The 18718-nt window shown below is 38.3% G+C and overlaps 2 protein-coding genes across 2 annotated transcripts; both read right to left on the reverse strand.

Annotated features, from left to right (window-relative positions):
- Positions 1-6476: 6476 nt before the first annotated feature.
- On the reverse strand, positions 6477-9327 carry LOC125468524. Its single transcript, XM_048564351.1, has 3 exons — positions 7304-9327; positions 6821-7181; positions 6477-6716 (listed from the first exon to the last, which is right to left on the reverse strand). Exons 1-3 carry the CDS (start codon positions 9325-9327, stop codon positions 6477-6479), a joined length of 2625 nt encoding a protein of 874 aa, XP_048420308.1.
- A 5162-nt stretch (positions 9328-14489) lies between these two features.
- On the reverse strand, positions 14490-18143 carry LOC103964673 (scarecrow-like protein 33). The gene is made up of 2 exons (XM_009377629.3): positions 15194-18143; positions 14490-15036 (listed from the first exon to the last, which is right to left on the reverse strand). Exon 1 carries the CDS (start codon positions 17685-17687, stop codon positions 15270-15272), a length of 2418 nt encoding a protein of 805 aa, XP_009375904.1. The 5' UTR covers positions 17688-18143; the 3' UTR covers positions 14490-15036; positions 15194-15269.
- Positions 18144-18718: the final 575 nt, after the last annotated feature.

The following is an 18718-nucleotide window of genomic DNA, read 5'->3' on the forward strand; positions in this document are numbered from 1 at the left end:
GCCACATCATCAGTTGACTACCACATCATTTGACACATCATCACAGATTACTACATCAGTTATTGGAGTTAGTTAGTTTGTTATCAAGTAGTTAGAGTAAGAGCGTAGCTGATAAGGCATATCTGCAGGCTATATAAACATGTACTCTGTGTGTGTCAGATTCGTATTGAATCTGTTGAGAAATAACAAAAGCTTTCATTCTTCTTACTCTTTCTGTCGCTCTCATCTCTCTATTTCTTTAGGCTTTGCTATTGAATGTTCTGCATACATACATTCATCTCTACATATCTGGATGAATGTTATCATGGTATCTTCGCCATTCGATCTTGATATGTTCACTTCCGCTGTGCTGATACAAGATTTCTGGTGATTGAAAAGCTTCTTGGTCACACTCCGACGACGAGTGATCAACTGCGACATCTATACACTTATTCAAGCATAAAAATATAACATTAGAAACTAATCCTACAACATTTTTCTTAAATGCAACAGATAATGTTGTGGGTTTCATGACAAGGTAAATGCAACAGAAAAACTCACATCAAGCTTTCAAGAAGGATTAGAACCCTGGAGTATCAATATTTCTCTTACAGTTTTCAACCTTATCGTCTTTCTCAAATGCAATTGTGATCCTAGAAAAGGAAAATACAATTGTAACTATACAACGTATTAACTAAGCACAATGTAGGAAACCAGGAAACGATGGGGTACATATTCAAATAACCTATAGATATATGAGAGTCCAATCTAACTTAAACATCAAAACTAACATTTCAAATTCATCACCATTTCCATCACAAGCATCAGCTTTCAAATCTGACCTTACGGAGAGTCAATGCGTCAATACATGCACCACCCACTTGGTCCACTAGAGAAAAATGATAGGCAAAAAGAAATGGGATGGGCCAAAATCATGAGAAACCTATTCATATCCATTTCAAAACTGTTTTCCCATGACAGAAAGAGGACGACATAATTCTCAAATGCAAACTACTTAACAATAAACTCATCATGGTGTCAATGCTGTAAGTGGGTGTATATGCTGGTGGTGCATTTGCCAAGCATGTAAATGGACAACAATAATCCAACTCAATCAAAGATGTTGAGGCATTTCAATATGACAAGAGTGTTAAGGTATTTCAATGTGACAGAGTGTTGCACATCAGCATGTAAATAAAAAATACAACATCAACTCATGACGTGAGTGTTGAACATCATCTATGTGAGAAATACATTCAATATGACAGAGTGTTGCCTTGACGATGCAAACCCCATGACACAGTTTTTCAAGATTTGAGGCATTGACAAATAAATAGTTTGACAACTCTGTATCTTTCACAGTTGTTCTTAAAGTCTTTAATTCAGGAGCAAATATGTTGAAATTCATTGCATCTTTTCCGAAAAATGGATGTATATCCAAATCTTCAAGAACAAGGGAGTTACAGAAAAGCTTTTCCAATGAGGTATCACCTAATACAAGATCTGTAATAACATGAAGCAACTTGAGACTTGGGAAACAACAATGCAATGTTGCAGGAAACCCAAAAATTTCACTAAAAAGCCCAATTATATTTGGAAGCTTAGTCATTATATATTCGTAGCAAACCAAGCTCAAATTCATGAGTAGAGTGCAAAATGAGGAGTATGAAAATTCACATTCATACCACGCCAAAAGGAATGATAATTCATAATTCGGATATTCGAAAAAATTCACACTAAGCCCATGCAAAACCATGTGTATTGATCATGCCAAGCCAAATTGAAATAAGTTCATAATGTTAATACATTAATAGTTTAATTTGAAACACACCAAACTGCTCTTCACACAACACACTTAAGTGGGCCAAGCCAGATAACGAAGATTACCAAGCGGGTTGTGGCGTGAACGGTTACGAAAAGTTCATTGGGCCTACGTGCTTGTGGAGATTTTGGGCTACTTGGGAGAACCAAAATCAAGGCCCACAACTCTAATTTCACACGGGAGGTTATGAGAGATATCCCAACCCCTTTCCTTACAAACCAACCAAAATGCTTCAAACACAACCAATTTGCCTAGATTTATGGGTTGACAAAGTCTGACCTTGGGGCGCACACCTCATTTTAACTTGGTGGACGAACTTTACCATTTGAAGCTCGCGCAAGAAATCAAGGAAGAAAATGGAGAAGGTAGCCAAAGATGGAGCGGGATTTGGTGCAAGCAAAGGGAAATTTTGGGCAAAATGATAAACTTAGCCTTCACAAAGCTACTAACTCTCTACAGTACTATCCCAAAGAGGCATGATGCGGCTTCAACAATGGAAAAGAGAAAGGAAATAAAAATCCATGGAGGAATAATCCAACTCAATCAAAGTTGTTGAGGCATTTCGTCAAACAGGTTAGGGACAACAATTTAGCACAAACAAGTCCCTGGAGGAATATACAATATACTCTATCTTCCAAGTGCTAAATTTCACAAACCATAAATTAATTCCAAAATTTACCTGATTTGGGGGAGAACCGATGAACAGTGAGGTCGAAAAAGAAATCAGCGATGTGGGAGGAAGTGAAGGATGAGAGGTGAGTCACTTGTCTGATGTGGGAGGAGGAGAGAAATCGGCTCACTTCTGTTCGAGGAACAGAACTAACAGCTCCTTGGAGAACAGAACTAACATCAGAAGTGGAGGAGCTGCGATGTTGCTCCTTAGAGAACAGAAGTGAGTTAAAAAATTCTTGGAGGGTGAGGTTGAGAGAGTGAGTGAGTTCGAGGAGGGTGAGGAGGGTCTGAGATTTGAGGGATGAGAGGTGAGCGTCCAAACTTGGACAAAGTGAGGGATGAGAGATGAGCATCCAAACTTAGAAAGGAAATAAAATTTGAAATTTGAAAAAAAAAAAAAAAAAAGCGCCTATTTTTTACTATTGCACCTAGGCCTGGCAAACGGGTCGTGTCTGTCGTGTTCGTGTCGTTTTCGTGTAACACCTATTATCTTAACGGGTCATGTCGTGTCACACCCGTTATCTTAACGGGTCCTTAACAGGTCGGGTCACTTTACCCAACGGGTAAAGTGACCCAACCCGTTATGACCCGCTATGACCCGTTAAGAAAAATGTTTTTTTTTTCTTAAATTTGCATATACCACACATTGCCACATAAATATTACTTCAAAATATTAAAACACATTTGTAGTTTAAGTACTACATCTACACTTGAAAATAAAAGCCTAATAAACAAACATTCATACATTGCTAATCTATTACAAAATATTAAATGTGCAATGATATGCAAAATGAAAGAGTTTTTGTTTTAAAGGTTGTGAAGCCTTTCTCAAAAGTTTAAACCTTGCCAATGGAACTCAAAGCTTGCATGTTATTCCTTTTACAAAATCCTCAATTTTCTTCGATCATCATGACATAAGATTTTGTGGTATCCACTAGTGTAAATATTTTAAGTTGAATATCAAATTCATCTTTGAATCTTTGTTTTTTGCGATTTTTGGCGTATGCGATCTTGAAGCATATACAAACAAGTTTGACGGTTGGATCATTAAAATTCTTTTCGTAGAATGCGTATCCCATCAAAACGATAAGCATCAATAAATGTAGCAAATTTTTTGTCATACGTATCAATTGGTATTTTCAAATATGAATCCAGGGAAGATTGATAATGTAGCGTGCAACTTCTACAAACCTCAAATCCACATCCTCGACTTTGACACATACAACCACAATATAACAAGAAGCATATGAATATATATCAACCACCCCAACTATCTATATGTAAAGGAAATTGACATACTCGTCCCCTTGCGAAGACCATCATGAGACTTCTCAAAGACAGCTTTTGTCATCAGCCTCAAGCCGGAGGTTAAAGCGCCTGATGCAGCCAAACCAGCAAAGAATGACTGCAAAAGCAGAACATTAAATTACAAACAGAAGTTGTCATAATCATTAACGAACTTTGGAAAAAAAAATTTGATAAAGAAGATTACAAACATAACCAGGAGATTTATAAGTTCCTTTTTCAGTTCATAATTTCTTATCACAAAAGTATGGCCATGTTTTATTTTTCACTTCCAATTGTCGGTATTCAAAATGTGATGTGCATAGTTAGCATCGAATGTGTAGAGTGATGGATAACGGGGGAAGCAATTGCATTGGTCCAATATGTCCAAGCAACAAGGAGATACATAGGAAATTGATCGGTGAAACTTTGGTTGCACAAAAGAAACTGTAAATTGTATCATGATATTACCTCATCGACTAAACAACTTTCAACCAGAACCAAAAATCAATCTGAGTTTTTAGAGATCACCTGCAATTTCAGAACCTCTGAAATCAGATTCATAGCCATCTATAGTATAATACAAGGAAATCAAGACACCACAGGTAGATGATAAAGAAAAATGTGAGGGTACGTAGTTGATAAGTAAGACTGATGAAAATGCATATTATAAGCTTACCTCTAGTATTAATGCTTTGGCATGCTCTTCCCACTCAGTAGCCCACCTCCCAGACGAAGCCATTTCCAATGCACCATTCCTGAGAACCTTCAAGGAATCACATACATTTGGAAAACCCTTGAACAACATCTGTACAGGTTATAAGAGATATTATCACGAAGACGGTGCACCAAACAGTCATCCAAAGTTTTGAGTCGTTGAAGTTAAGCAAATTACGTTAATATTGCAGTGGTTAGTCTACCATGCATATTAGTTTCATCTATTAACCACCATGAAATTCACAAAGAGGACATTCAAGGCATAGGTGATTATGATTTTCTTAGGCTGATTGAATGTTGTTCTTGAATGGCAATACAAAATTCCACAAGTAGAATGAAAGGATTTTGAAATTGTAGTTTATAACACAAACATATGCAATGAAAGTCAACAGGAAGGCCCCGAAGATAGAGCCTTGAATTTTCCCCTAAAATCGTATCAATGTAAGGGATGTTAGTACTTTAGTGCCAAATCTGCAATTTTGAACGATGTGAGCTATTTTGAATCCTACAATTCTATACAATTTATTTTCTGGATTTTCAAAATTGTTACATTAGTGACATACCAAGACATTGAGAGCAGCCAGTGTTGCCATTCCTTCACGAGTTCACTACAAAAATCAAAAAGCTCCTCGTTTGATAAGGTAACAAATCTTTATGTTCTTAAAATTAGAAAGCTCTTTCCCTAATGTGTTTGAACTAATATGGACGGTAATTACCTTGGAAGCGGAAGCAATGTGACGTACCACAACAACATTTTTCAAGTCGGCAAGCCCAGGCTTCATGTAAGGCTCATCCTAATGCAACTTCATTCACAAACCACTCAAATATCAGAGATAGCGTTCGAAAAAGGTTGAATACAATAAGGAATTAGGTGTGGTTTTTTACCTCGAAGACATCCAAGCCAACTCGAAACATGCGTGTATCTCTCACATTCATTTATACAAATATACAAGATGATAAGTGGTCTTATCCAGAATTAGGTGAAGGCTTATCTAGAATAAGAATTGGAAACCACACAATTAGAAGCGGTTTAAGTAAAACAAAAAAATAGGGGTAAGGAGAGCGAGAGCCATACCACATCTGCTTCTCGGAGCATCTCCTCCATGTTTGATGCTGTTTTCCAAGCCATCCATCATATAAGCCGGCCCTCATAAACTCATCCACTTCAACTATTCTTCTGGCGGCCGATACTGCTGTAGTTTCTACTGTTGATAAGTCAAGACAATGTTTTTCTAAAGTATTGTGCTTGAAATGCTTCTCTCTAAATTTAACAGTACAAAAGACTTATATGTGAAAAAAGCCAAAAAATATAAAGAAAGTGAAAAACTTACAGGTGTGTTCCCAACAGCAACTCTATACTTGTTCCCTGTTATGACTTTAAACATGAATTTCAAAGAATGGGAAAAAAGGTAGAAGGTGAGTTTCATACGATTACATCACCAACAATAATTCTCGTTATCCTCTCGCTATCCTTTACAAGTTTATATTAATCCTCATCCGAACTATAATAATAACTCTCGCTATCCTCGCTATTATCATTTTCGGATTCCCATTCGTCTTCATCTTCGTTTGCCTCTTCCAGTGCATTGTATTGAGGCAGATCACCAAGGTCAATTGATATTTCGAATTCGGGAACTCCAGGTACGTCAAACGGTTCTTGGACAATATTAGTATCCCGGAGTGTTTCTTCACCAATTTCTATCGAAGATGATAACTGTTGGTCAGCGACGTTGTCGTCATTGTCATCATGATCTACTTCTGGAATATCATATAGCCCTCTTCGATCAATCTTCTGAACAACTTTCCAACCATTGTCGGCTTTAGGGTCGTCTAGATAGAATATTTGTTTCGCCATTGTTGCCAAAATGTATAGGTCTTCATCGTACCAATGTCTCGTAGTGTTTACTGATAGTAGACCATGGTCTCGCTTAACACTTGTTCGGTTATGTGGGTTTGTATCAAACCAAAGACACTTAAATAGTATCACTTGACACTTGTCTTTTTAAAGCAATTGTACTACACTAGTTAGTTTGCCATAAAAATCAATGTCTTCATTGTCGCCCGCACCCGGGACATGAACACCACTATTTTGAGTAGACAACTTGTCATCACGTGTTGCCCCCAAGAACTTGATCCCGTTGACATGACAACCTGAGAACAATTCAACGTGAAGCGGTCCTCTCGCCAAGTTATATAATTCTTCATCGTAAGAGGGTGAATTCAAGGCCTTCAATTTGTTCATCTAATATAACATATACAAAAAGTTAACCTGTTAGTGTAACCAAATTTAAAGACGGGCATGAACAAGTTGGAAAATATGCTCAATTCAAACCACATACAACTTACATGTGTGTGAAACCATGAAGGAAACAAGTCACGGTGCTTCTTGGCATATAAATGTGAAGGATGTTCCCGCTTCATCAATTGTTCATGCTCTTCAAGGTATGGCAAAGCATCATCACAATTGTTGAGTATGAACCAATGTGCTATCTCCATGTCCTTTTTGGTAAATGATTCACCTTTTAGAAGATCGCCGAATGGTCGCGCAGTTTGGGCAAAAACAGACAGTTTCTCTTTTCTGACACCACTGTCATTATTGCGTTGAGGACGATTGAAAGTTATCTCAACATCTTCAAGATACATTGCACAAAAAGTAAGTGACTCATATGCAACCCATGCCTCCACAAGTGATCCTTCGGGCTTTGCCCTGTTTCAAACACACTTTTTCAACTCACCAAGATATCTGCACAAATAAAAGGTATGCTACAAATTATTCAAAGTGTTTGTTGATCATGAATCTGTTATATATATAGACGCTTAATTAAGTACCTTTCTATTGGATACATCCATCGATAGTTCACTGGTCCGGCAAGCAATGCCTCATCTGGCAAGTGAATCATACTTGTAAAGAAAGCTGGGGGAAATATCTGTTCGAACTTGCATAAAACATTCACAATGTCGTCCTGCAATTGTTTAACATCCGACTTCCGCAAACACCTTACAGTCAATTGTGAAAAAAATCTCGACAACAACACGATTGGTTTCACCACATCAAGAGGCAATAAGTGTCGAATACCAACCGGAAGAAGGCGTTGAAGTATCACATGACAGTCATGACTCTTCATGTTTGAAAATTTACACCCCCTCATGTTCACGCAACGCGAGATATTAGAAGCATACCCATCTGGAAACTTTACAGAAGAAATAAAGTTGAAAAACTCTTTTTTCCCATTCGGCTTAACTGTAAAAAAAGGATGGCCTTTCTTCAATGTACCACCAACTCTCTTCATCCACAAGGATGACCTAATGCCCATTCGTTCCAAATCGAGGCGAGCTTCGATCGTGTCCTTCGTTTTTCCTTCAATGTCTAGAATTGTCCCGACCAAAGTATCAAACACATTTTTCTCAATATGCATAACATCGAGGTTGTGTCTCATTTTTAACTTTGACCAGTACGGGAGCTCAAATAACATACTCTTGTGCGTCCAGTTCAGATGTATAGTTGGTCTGGGCTTACTGACCCCTTTGCCGAAATGACCAAATTCCAAACAGTTTAATTGATCCAAAATCTCATCTCCGAACCATTCTCTTGGTCTTGGCCGAGTCTCTTTCGTGCCATGGAAAGCTTTATCGTTCTGACGCCACTCGTTGTCCCAAGGAAGCCATCTACGATGACCAAGATAACAAACTTTTCTTGCATGCCAAGAAGATGTTACGTTCTCCTTGCATATTGGACATGCCAAATAACCTTTAGTCATCCACCCAGAAACCATTGCATATGCGGGAAAATCGTTTACTGTCCACATCACTGCCGCTCGCATGGTAAACATCTGCCCAGTATACTTATCGTACGTACAAACACTGTTTTCCCATAAATCTTTTAGCTCATCAACCAACGGCCGCAAATAAACATCAATGGACTTTCCTGGATCTTCAGTAATTAATAGAGTCAACATCATGTATTCTTTTTTCGTGCACTTCCAAGGCGGCAGATTATAAGGAAATACGACAACCGGCCAAGTGCTATGGATTTGATTTAAAACTCCGAACGGATTAAATCCGTTGGTGGCAAGTCCCAATCTGACGTTGCACGGGTCAGCTGCAAAATCAGGGTACATCCGATCGAATTCTTTCCATGCCTCTCCATCATCAGGATGCCTCATAACATCATCATTTACTCGTCCTTCTTTATGCCATCTCATGTCGGTTGCGGTATGCATCGACATGTACAATCGCTGCAACCTAGGCTTCAATGGAAGATAACACATTACTTTTTGTGGAATCTTGGTCTTTCTATTCTGTGATGTCATTTTAAACCTCGGCTCATTGCAGACAGGGCATTTATCCAACTGTTTGTTCTCTTTGTAAAACAATATACAATTATTTACACATGCGTGAATTTTTTCATACCCCAATCCGAGACCCTTCAACATTTTTTGGGCACTTTTATGATCTTCAGGTAAACAATTCTCCTTTGGAAGCATCCTCTTGATAACTCCAAAAAAATAATCAAAACACTTGTTTGACAAACGAAACTTGATCTTGCCATGCATCAACTCCACAATTGCTGTGAGCACCGAAAAGTTCTCGCAACCCGGATATAATTCTTGCTTTGCATTTTTCAATAGTTTTTCATAGTTTTTGAATGCCTCACTATCCATGGTTGGACAACCGTCATCTCCCCCTTCCTGATTGGTGTTACTCGAGGCATATGGATAAACGTCATTTAGAATATTCATAACTTGTTCATTATGATCCACATTAGATTCAACAGTCTCCACTCGTGTCACGTATGAAGATGAAGCTTGATCTAATCGTTCTCCATGATAATACAAAGTAGTATACATCTCCATCATCCCATTTCTTACTAAATGAAATCGAACATTCGAGAATGTCTCCCACATTGAGTTGTTACACCTCCTACACAGACATCGAATATGAGTTGAACCTATGTTATGTCTAGTTGCGAATTCAATGAACTTTTCTATTCCATCCAAGGACTCAACAACACATCTATTATGATTATGTATCCACTGTCTGTCCATTTTGTCTGCAATCCCAATAAAAGTACAAGAATTATAACAAATTCAACTATTGTCTTGTCACCTTATTCCTCCGGTAAGGGCCCTATCCCATTCAGGAATGCACAGTTATGTGCCGTAATTTACGATTCCAATGGATTAAATTTTGACATGGGCTAATTTTGGCAGCATCTCCTTATAGTTCTTCAAGTGCACGCCGTAGATACATAATATCCACCGTGTACTAGAAGAACATCAGGAAATGTTACCAAAATTTCCATTATCGAAACCTAATCCATGAACCGCAAACTACAACACATAACTATGCATTCCCAAACTGTCCAAAAAATGGGACAATTCAAGAATTAATTGGACCACAGTCATGCTTTCGCATCCATGCACGAAATCCAACTAATTCTCAAACGGGAAACTAAGCTTTTCTTGAAAAAAAAAATTGTACGAAGTTAAGTAATATTAACTTCGTACAACACAAAACAATTTTGCAGGTGATGTACAAAAATATGTGCATACAAATAAACTAAATCACAATAATTACTAAAACTAAATAAAATAAAATAAATTAATAAAAATTAATATAGCGAAGAAAATAAAGTGATTTACGTACACTGTGACATCTCAAATCTGAATTGCGGCCAAACCTACAACTCCTCCACCACCCACAACTAACAGCCGTTGGCTGTAAAGATAAGATGCAATAACAAAAGGATGCAAAATTGTTAATGACAGCTTCCACCGAGATAAGATACAATAATCAAATCCCTACACCAAAATAATATAAAGCTTCAGCTGCCTCTCAATCCATGTTTCTCAAAGACACAGCATCAAAAATAATTTTCATACTTTCTTTTATACCTTTTACCTAAAAAATGCTGGGAAGATGGTAAAAGTTTGGACACAAAAGTTCAACATCTCTAGTATAGTGAAACAAATTTCATTACTGAAAGAAACATTACCCCCATGTGAAAACGACAACAGCTTTTGCAATCGAAAAAAAGAAAGAAAATGACAATGGCTTCCTGATGACAACAACTTTAACAGAAGAATCATGATACATCAAAGGAAGGAAGTTAATATCCGAGATAACATACCCCTTAGCTTTCCTAACAGTACTTACGAGAGCTCGCCAAGCAGTCAGAGAAGCAAAAGGAATGGCACTTGCTTCCTAGAATCACAGAGTAAGATAAAGCCAAATTGAGTTGTCACACAGCAATAACAGGAATGAGAAGTTAAAAACTCTCATCTACGTAACATCTCACCATGAATTCCTAACATCTCACCATTGTTGCCAATTCTTTCATGAATTCCTAATAACAGAAATCATGAAAGAATTGATAATAATGGGTGTAGAAACAGAAAAAAAAAAATCAACAAAGGATTCGATATTTCCTCTTATTGCTATCTGTCCATTTCCACAAAGCAACGTGCTGCTTAATAATTGTAGCTTGATTAACTCTGAGTTCCATTTCATATCAAGTAGTTTCTACTCCAGTTCATCCAACCAATCTAAGCTAAAAAAAAACAGTTTTTTCTTCTTTTTCAGCTGAGCAAGGTGGAAAATTCAAATTAAAAATGAATTAATAAAAAATTTAAGCTCCAAATGTACATTATTCAAACAAATGAACACAATCATACCACTAACACACTCAGAAGCATCATTACATTATAAAAGCAGCTAAATAACTAGAAAAGTATGCGTGTGTGTGTGTGTGTGTATTGCTACAAATTTTCAAGTTATATTGCTACAAATGAACACAAACATTACATTATATTGCTATAAATTTTTAAGTTTTGTTGGAATTGGAGGAACGAAACAGAGAGAGGAGCAAAAAATAAAATGATCATTTCCCTCATTTTCTCCGCAAACAAACAGAACTTAGAAATGGGATCAATCTAAAAACAAGGTGAAATTTGACTCACTTTGATATCAACGGGATTGATTGGAAAAGGTTTTGAAGAGAGATGGGGGAGGGAGGTAGCTGCTGCAACTGGGTTTGCAGTTTCTGCCTCCCAAACTGATTAAGTGGAGTAGGAAAAGTCGTTGACTTTGCGCGACGCCAGTCTTGTCGCGCAAAGTCAACTTTGCGCGACGCATGTGTACGTACGTCGCGCAAAACAACTTTGTGCGACGCATGTGCACATGCGTCGCGTAAAGTTGGCAAAAAAGCGGTAAAACATTCTTTGTTTGGCGCCAAGATATTGCGCGACGCACAAAACGTCGCGCAAACGGCATTTGCGCGACGAAGGCTGGCGTCATGCAAAGTGTTTTGCATGACGCACAAGTTCCTGCGTCGCGCAAAGAAGTTTTGCGCGACGCTAGAATTTCGTTGCGCAAAGTACCGTCGCGCAAAGGTTGTTTGCGCGACGCTTTGTCTTTTTAGGTCGCGCAAACATGTTTTTCTACTAGTGAATAGACATCCGTTACTCACTTGAATGGGTAATTATGCGTGCAAGTATCCAAGTGCACACGCAATAAACGTGTCCATTAATATGATTGGTCTCTCAAAAAAAATTGTTGCTCTCTTTAGTAAGATGGAGATGAGTGCAGGCAACAGCTTAATTAATTTTCTGTTAAGCTTTAATTTTCAATCAGATTAGATAATATGCTATATTTCTTTTACCAACTTCACAGGGTAGCTCAATCTGTTACTCCTAGTGAAAGGTGGGTCCAATCCATTCCAATTTGTACAGAATTTTAACAACTCGAAAGGGTTTAAGCATCGCTCGAAAGGGACTCGAATTGTTCTAAATCATGAGAAAAAATGGTCAAATCTATTTGGGTCTATGCGTGGCTAAGGGGTTTGTGTGTGAAATACAATATTTTAAAAGGCAAAGGCACCAAATGGGTAGAAAATTTATCAAACTCATGAACCGGAAAAATGAAAAAAAAAAAAATTGCAAAAACCTAATTAATCATCCTACATATATGAACAATAATAAAGAAAATAGAATTGTGTTTTGCTTACGTAATGGTGATTTTTCCGTAGATATTAGGGAGACTTTTGCCAACAATCTCATCCAAGCATTACATACCCCATCGGCAAACTAAGAAGATATTTCATTGTTTTTGTTATTGGCTTAAAGTCTGCAGGTAGCTTGTTTTACAACTAGGGTTTTTTTTTTTTTTTTTTTTTTTTGGTCAAACGATAGATTTGTTAGATTGGGGAGCCGATGAAGTTTAAACTCATGTCGTGATGCAAGGGCAACACTCCTCTCCACAAATAGTTAGGGTTTCTTTCATTTTTAAAATTTATTTTTAATTTTCCATATTTTATGTTTTTTCAGTCTTATTTTTTGTCATTAATCTCTACTAATTAATAAAACACTCATTGTCAACCAAAATTATCAGTTTAACCCTCTAATTAAAACAGAACATGAATAAGAAATATGAGGTAGAAATGTAATTTCACACAACCAAATTTTGCTATTTTTTTTTTCAAAGTGTCACCTACATGTGATGTTAAAATACCTTCAATATTTTTTTAAAAAAATTAATTTAAAAAAAAAGACCAAAAACAAAAACCTCCCACTCCCCCCACATTCTCTCTCCCTCTCTCTCTCTCTTTCTCTCTCTCTCTCATTTTCTAAAAAAATGCGTTCATACACACAAAGTGTGTAGGTAAATGCTAGTATTAGTTAAAATCCCCATAAGCATCCATGTCATTTCATGAATAAATAAGAACCCTTTGATGTTATGAAATCTAAAGGCTACAAGGAAGTGTAAAAATATTTGTAAGATATGTAGAGTCTTAAAAGGAAAAAAGGAAGATAACATAACGTCTTTTTAATAAAAGAATATATTGCCACTTAGTACTATAGTCTAGCGATATTCCTCTTTACTTGTAAGTGAGAGGTCTTAGATTCGATTCTTGCCAAAGGTGAATTTGAACTATGCTAGCCCATTGTGAGGCTTAGCACCGTAGCCCACTCCCTCACCCTCTTAGGGCTAGTTTAGTAGTATTGTGCTTTAAAAATAAATAAATTGTTATGTTGTGTTGTGAGATTAAATAGCTTAAAAATATGTAAAAACGGTTTTAACAAAAATAAAAATAGCGTCCGAGTATTTGGTAACTTTTAGACAAACTGCTGAGAATATGTTAAAAGACTAAAAAATAATAATATTTAATGTGAAATATTAAATTGTCAAAGAAAATAATGTAAGGGCAATAATTATAATTTTATAGAATATGTGGGGGTATACTTGTCATTTAAAAATTTATTAAATGGACTGATTAGTATGAATCTAAAATATATGGTACATATGTCAAATTATGGAGAAACTCTAAGGTCCGCGAGTCGGACCAACTCACCTACAGACCCAGACACAAAAATCTTCCCTTTACCTCATCCCCTATTTTGTCATGTTAACCTGGACCACTTTTGATCCATCACTCTCTCACACCACCCCCAATCCAGGTGCCGTACACAAGAACATCTCTTAATTGTGACTTGTTTGCAAAGGAGGAATGACCTAGTATTTCTCGTTAGAAGAAGGTTTTAGTTTTCCAAATATCCCCTTTCTTAAATTTCCCAAAAAAGACACTTTGATAATTTGTTGAATAATAGAAAGGGGTGTGATATCCACACACCCATTTTTATTTCTTCCACACATTTTTAGTTTTCGACTGTCGGATCAGATGAACTGAAAAAGATCAACAGACAGAAATTAACAAGGGTGTGTGAGAAGTAACCCCTAATAGAAAATAACAGCGAAGCAGGCTCCTATGGTGAAGAAATTCTTAGGTCCGGACAATCGGACCACACAAGGCATGTGGCACTTCTCACAAGTCACAAATACAACGGGATCCCCAGATGCCAGATTACGGTCCCTGCGAAGTTGGTTCCACTCGGTTGTCTGATGCCATATGCAGCCTCCGCACAGAATGATGGCTCTGACAGAACAAATTGAATACTATGTCCTATCAAAACCTACAAACATATATGCAAGACACCCTACCATACACGCAACATGATCATAACGAAGCAATGCACTTGCAAGTTGCATCTCTCTGTAATTTTTCATTACCAAAATGAAGAACGGAAGACGAGAACTTGTGAGCAACACAGCTAATTGATCAATAAACCCCACAAAAAAAAAAAAAAAAGAAAAAAAAAGCGCATTCTACTTGTTGATACATCTGATAGAACAAACACAAAAGTCTAAGATCCAAAAAAGATTGTACAAAGATTAAGAACAGAAAATCCCCGACATTGCAACTACTGATGGAAAAAAGTTCCGACCGACATGTGTAACAACAGCTTTTCGTCACAACAGAAGTTCATATAGCTTGTTCCATCTCTTTATTCTGTCTGACTAATGTCCATAGTTCTGCAACCGACTGCATGTACATAACTATATATCATAACAGCAGGAAAGGCGTTCAACCATCATCTACCATGACCAATACGCCTTCAGCCATCATATGCATCGATCAAAAGCCAAAAAGATAATTTAGTAAATATCTAATGAGACACCACTCTATCGTTACGGTTCTTCTTCGAGAAGGTATTACCACAAATGACCTGAAAAAACATGAAAAATATGAATAAGCTTTTTTCTAACTTGCTGGGTGGGTCGAATAACTCAACCTTCACAAGGATGAACTCCGACTAGTATATGCATGTATATTAGAGTACAACATGGATAACCAGAATACTCAAATATGAAATGAAATAGTACCTCTGCTTTAGTTTGTTGATCATCCTTTCTATGGCAATTCTCAAAGAAGTTCAAACAAGCATGTTCTACAAGATTCCTACGCTGGCACCCAACAAGAAGAAGCATACACAATTCGGCCCTTCCATCCTTGAAGCATCCAATCGCTATCTTGATCAACTACAAAATCTTTGTGGTACCATGCCTTCACCTTATCCTTAAGGATCTTCACTAAATCTTGGTCCAATTGCAACGGCTGTAAACCAGCCCTCATGCATCGAACCTGCCACTGCTTATATGTCTCAGGCCTCTCAACCCTCTCTACGCCCTCACATGCTATTACATTCATAGCTTCCCTGCCATAGAACTCACTCTCAAACCCCAACCTCTCTTCATTGTCACGGGGTATATTAATATCAAATGCATCATACAAGGAAGAGTAGTGGAAGAGAGCCTCCCGGAATCGAGTGACAAAGAAAGGCGCATTGTAGGAACCATTGATAATAGAGTGGACAAAAATATCAGGTTTCATCTTTCTGATTAGATTTAGAACAGCATCCCTCGGACAGTTCTCTTCAACGGTCTCATCAAGTAGGTTCTTGAACCGTAACATACAGTTCACAGCAAGCACCTCGTTCCTTTCAGTCTTGAGGTCCGCCAGTTGGATGGATTCCCAATTTTGTGAAGCTACGGCATTGTACTCAAAAGGTACACCAAAACGCTCACAATATCTTCCCAAGCGACGTCCAGTCTCTTCAATACACTCTGCTGGACGAAACCCGGGTTGGGGAACCTCTATTCCAGTAATGCGTAGCTTTGGAGGTCCACCATGTCTCTTTGAAAGATGCTGGATGAGGATTGGCCACTGGAAACCATACAGGATACCAAAATCGACAATATGAAGGGTTGTTGCTTTCTCGGCCATCTTCAAAATCATCTTGTTTTTGAAGAGCATACACATTCTCTTGAAAGGGCAAGCTGAAAGATGGACTTGGTAAGATTTCAAAACATCAACAGCTGATGACCTTTTGGCAAGGGACGTATAAAACTTTTGGGTTCCGGTGCCAGTACCAGCCATACGAGCCTCAAGACCATTCGCAAAGAAGTGAGCCAACCTTTGAGATCCATCACCGTTAGGAGAAGCATGCTGCCTAACCTGCTTTAACAGTTCACTAGTGGTCCTAAAATCATTGGTAGACACAGCTTGTGCACATAAAATCAGGAGGTTCCGCAAATCCACAGTTTCCTTCTTCTTCCCTTGTTTCTTACCACGAGCCTTCCCTCCATTACCATTAGATCCTTGTGGCTGTCCACTTGGCTGCAAGGTCTTGCTTGCTTCATTCTTAAAAGCAACACTATCACACTGAGATTCATTATTTCCGCCAGTAGACAGCAACACCTTGTCAAACATCTCAGACAATTCACTCTCTTCAGTCTTTTCTATATAAACTGCAGACTGCTTGCTACTCCTCCCTTCTTCAAGATCAACATCTTCCCGCTCGCGATTCTTTCTTCCCTTTGACCCATTAGGTGAGTTCTTCCTCTCACTCTTTTCTTTCTTGACAGTAACTATCGGCACATTTGCTTTCACTTCTGGAGACACTGTGTTGCTTTCCAGATCAACAAGCAGCTGAGTGCTTTTCGGAAGGAATTTACTAGCTTCCTCTAACCCTCTCTGGAATTGCAAGATAGAATCACTGTCTGTAAATATATTCTGAGCCACAAACTCTTCTGCAGAGGAGCCCTGCAGCATATCACCAACATGCTGCCCATCACCGACACTAGTCATGCGATTTTCCAGAGGAACAGACAACTGTGAACTGGAATGTGAATTAAACTGGAAGGGGCTGTCATTGGGAAGGGAAGTTTGTGGAAAAGAAGGTTTTTGCTCTCCCGAATCACCAACCCATTGAGGATCAATGGAATTGCTAGTACCAGGACTAGAACTCCTATTACTACCACTACAATCACTACAATTCCCAGAAATATTACCATCAGGACTCTCAACATTCGGATTGATATGAAGGGGTTGCTGATTGGGTGAAAAGGGGTACTGTTGACCAAGAACATCATAGAACGATTTCTCAGTCACACGAAGACCCAACGGATCAAAGAACATGCATGGCTTTTTCTCTATGTTCTCTTCCAAAAGAATCTGGTTTGCGTATTTGAAAATAGCTTCAGAGAAATCACTGTCATCGGAGGAACTGTCTGCTCCTCCGACGCTCACAGTCGTAGGCAGAGACAATGAGCCTCCATCAGGTGGACTCAAACTCTTGGATGGAACAAATGACTCTCCACTTGTGGTCAAACTAACTTCAGGAACAATATTACCCTGTTCGAAATCGGGTGGAAGGGAAAATTGATTGTCCATAAAGTTAAGATCTGGAGAGAACTGGTTAAATTGGTATTCATTTGTGAGATTTGAGAATTGAGTTAAATCGGGTGAGAAGGCTAGATCATCAATACTGAAACCATTCAAGTAATCAGGACTTCCATTGACAGTTGGATGATCCATAACGATCACAGAAAAACACAATACCTGGGTACAATTCTAAACTCTAAAACCCTCTAAAACTTAAGATTCTACACACAAAAGAGATGAAATTTAAAGATTTAATCTCACAGACAAATTCAGAAGGAACAAAGCATGCCAGCAAGAACAAATCAGAAGCAAAACTGAAAAACCTCAAAAACCCATCAGAGTTTTTGCAGATTTATTGCACAGGAAGCAAAGGTTTTGAAGTGGAAGGCTCTAAGAACAAGCAAAGATCGAACCTTTACTGAATAGGATGACAAGAACAACATGAACAGAAAAGTACTGGCGTACCTTGAAGAAAAACGTTGAGACTTGAAAACAAAAGGCGGCGATCTCAGGTTCGGGGAACCAAACTAACAGCGCCGGTGAGGTTTTCTGATATTTATAAGCGTGTGGGGGCGAGCGGCGTCACGTACTTTCTTGGAGGAGCATCGCATGTGTCAGTCAGAGAGAGCCCTGAACTATTTTTGCAACCGGATGGATCGGTATGTGAATTAGTCATGCACGTGTTTGACTTTGCAACCATAGACATGGTCCCACTCTGGCCATTGTTTTTCTGTCGGTAATCTTTGTCCTTTTCTTTTGTTCCATCAGGTATTGTTTGGTATGCAGACGGGATGGGACGGAACGGAATAGGACAGGACAAGACGGGACAGGACGGAACGGAACGGAGCGGGAGTAAAGATGCCCTCGGATGGAAATAAGGAGGAAGAAGAAGGAGACGAAGAGGTTATAATTTTGTGTTCCACAAATGTGGAACGAGTCGTTCCAGGGGGGTGAGGTGGAACGAAAATTTACTCAAAACTCGTCCCGTGAAACAGCTCGTTCCACCCATTTTAGGCGCACCAATTACGTAGGACGGAACGCCTTGTCCCACTCTGTTCCGTCCCGTCCCACGTACCAAACGGTACCTCAGTGTTACAGAAGATGGTAATGGGACATGAAGAGTGGAAGATTCTTGAAATAATGTTCTTGACAGTTTACACTGAATAACTTTGCTTACTTTTGAG

Source organism: the organism of the source record quoted next, unplaced genomic scaffold (assembly GCF_019419815.1).
Source record: "Pyrus x bretschneideri cultivar Hongxiangsu unplaced genomic scaffold, Pyrus_bretschneideri_v1 Contig39, whole genome shotgun sequence".
NCBI classification, from domain to species: Eukaryota; Viridiplantae; Streptophyta; class Magnoliopsida; order Rosales; family Rosaceae; genus Pyrus; species Pyrus x bretschneideri.

Coding starts and splice junctions, on each gene's coding strand:
- LOC125468524 (XM_048564351.1), bottom strand. CDS start 9,327: ATGGAGATGTATACTACTTTGTATTATCATGGAGAACGATTAGATCAA. Junction 7,182..7,303: donor TGGATGTATCCAATAGAAAG/GTACTTAATTAA, acceptor TGTTTGAAACAG/GGCAAAGCCCGAAGGATCAC. Junction 6,717..6,820: donor CTTCATGGTTTCACACACAT/GTAAGTTGTATG, acceptor ATGTTATATTAG/ATGAACAAATTGAAGGCCTT.
- LOC103964673 (XM_009377629.3), bottom strand. CDS start 17,687: ATGGATCATCCAACTGTCAATGGAAGTCCTGATTACTTGAATGGTTTC.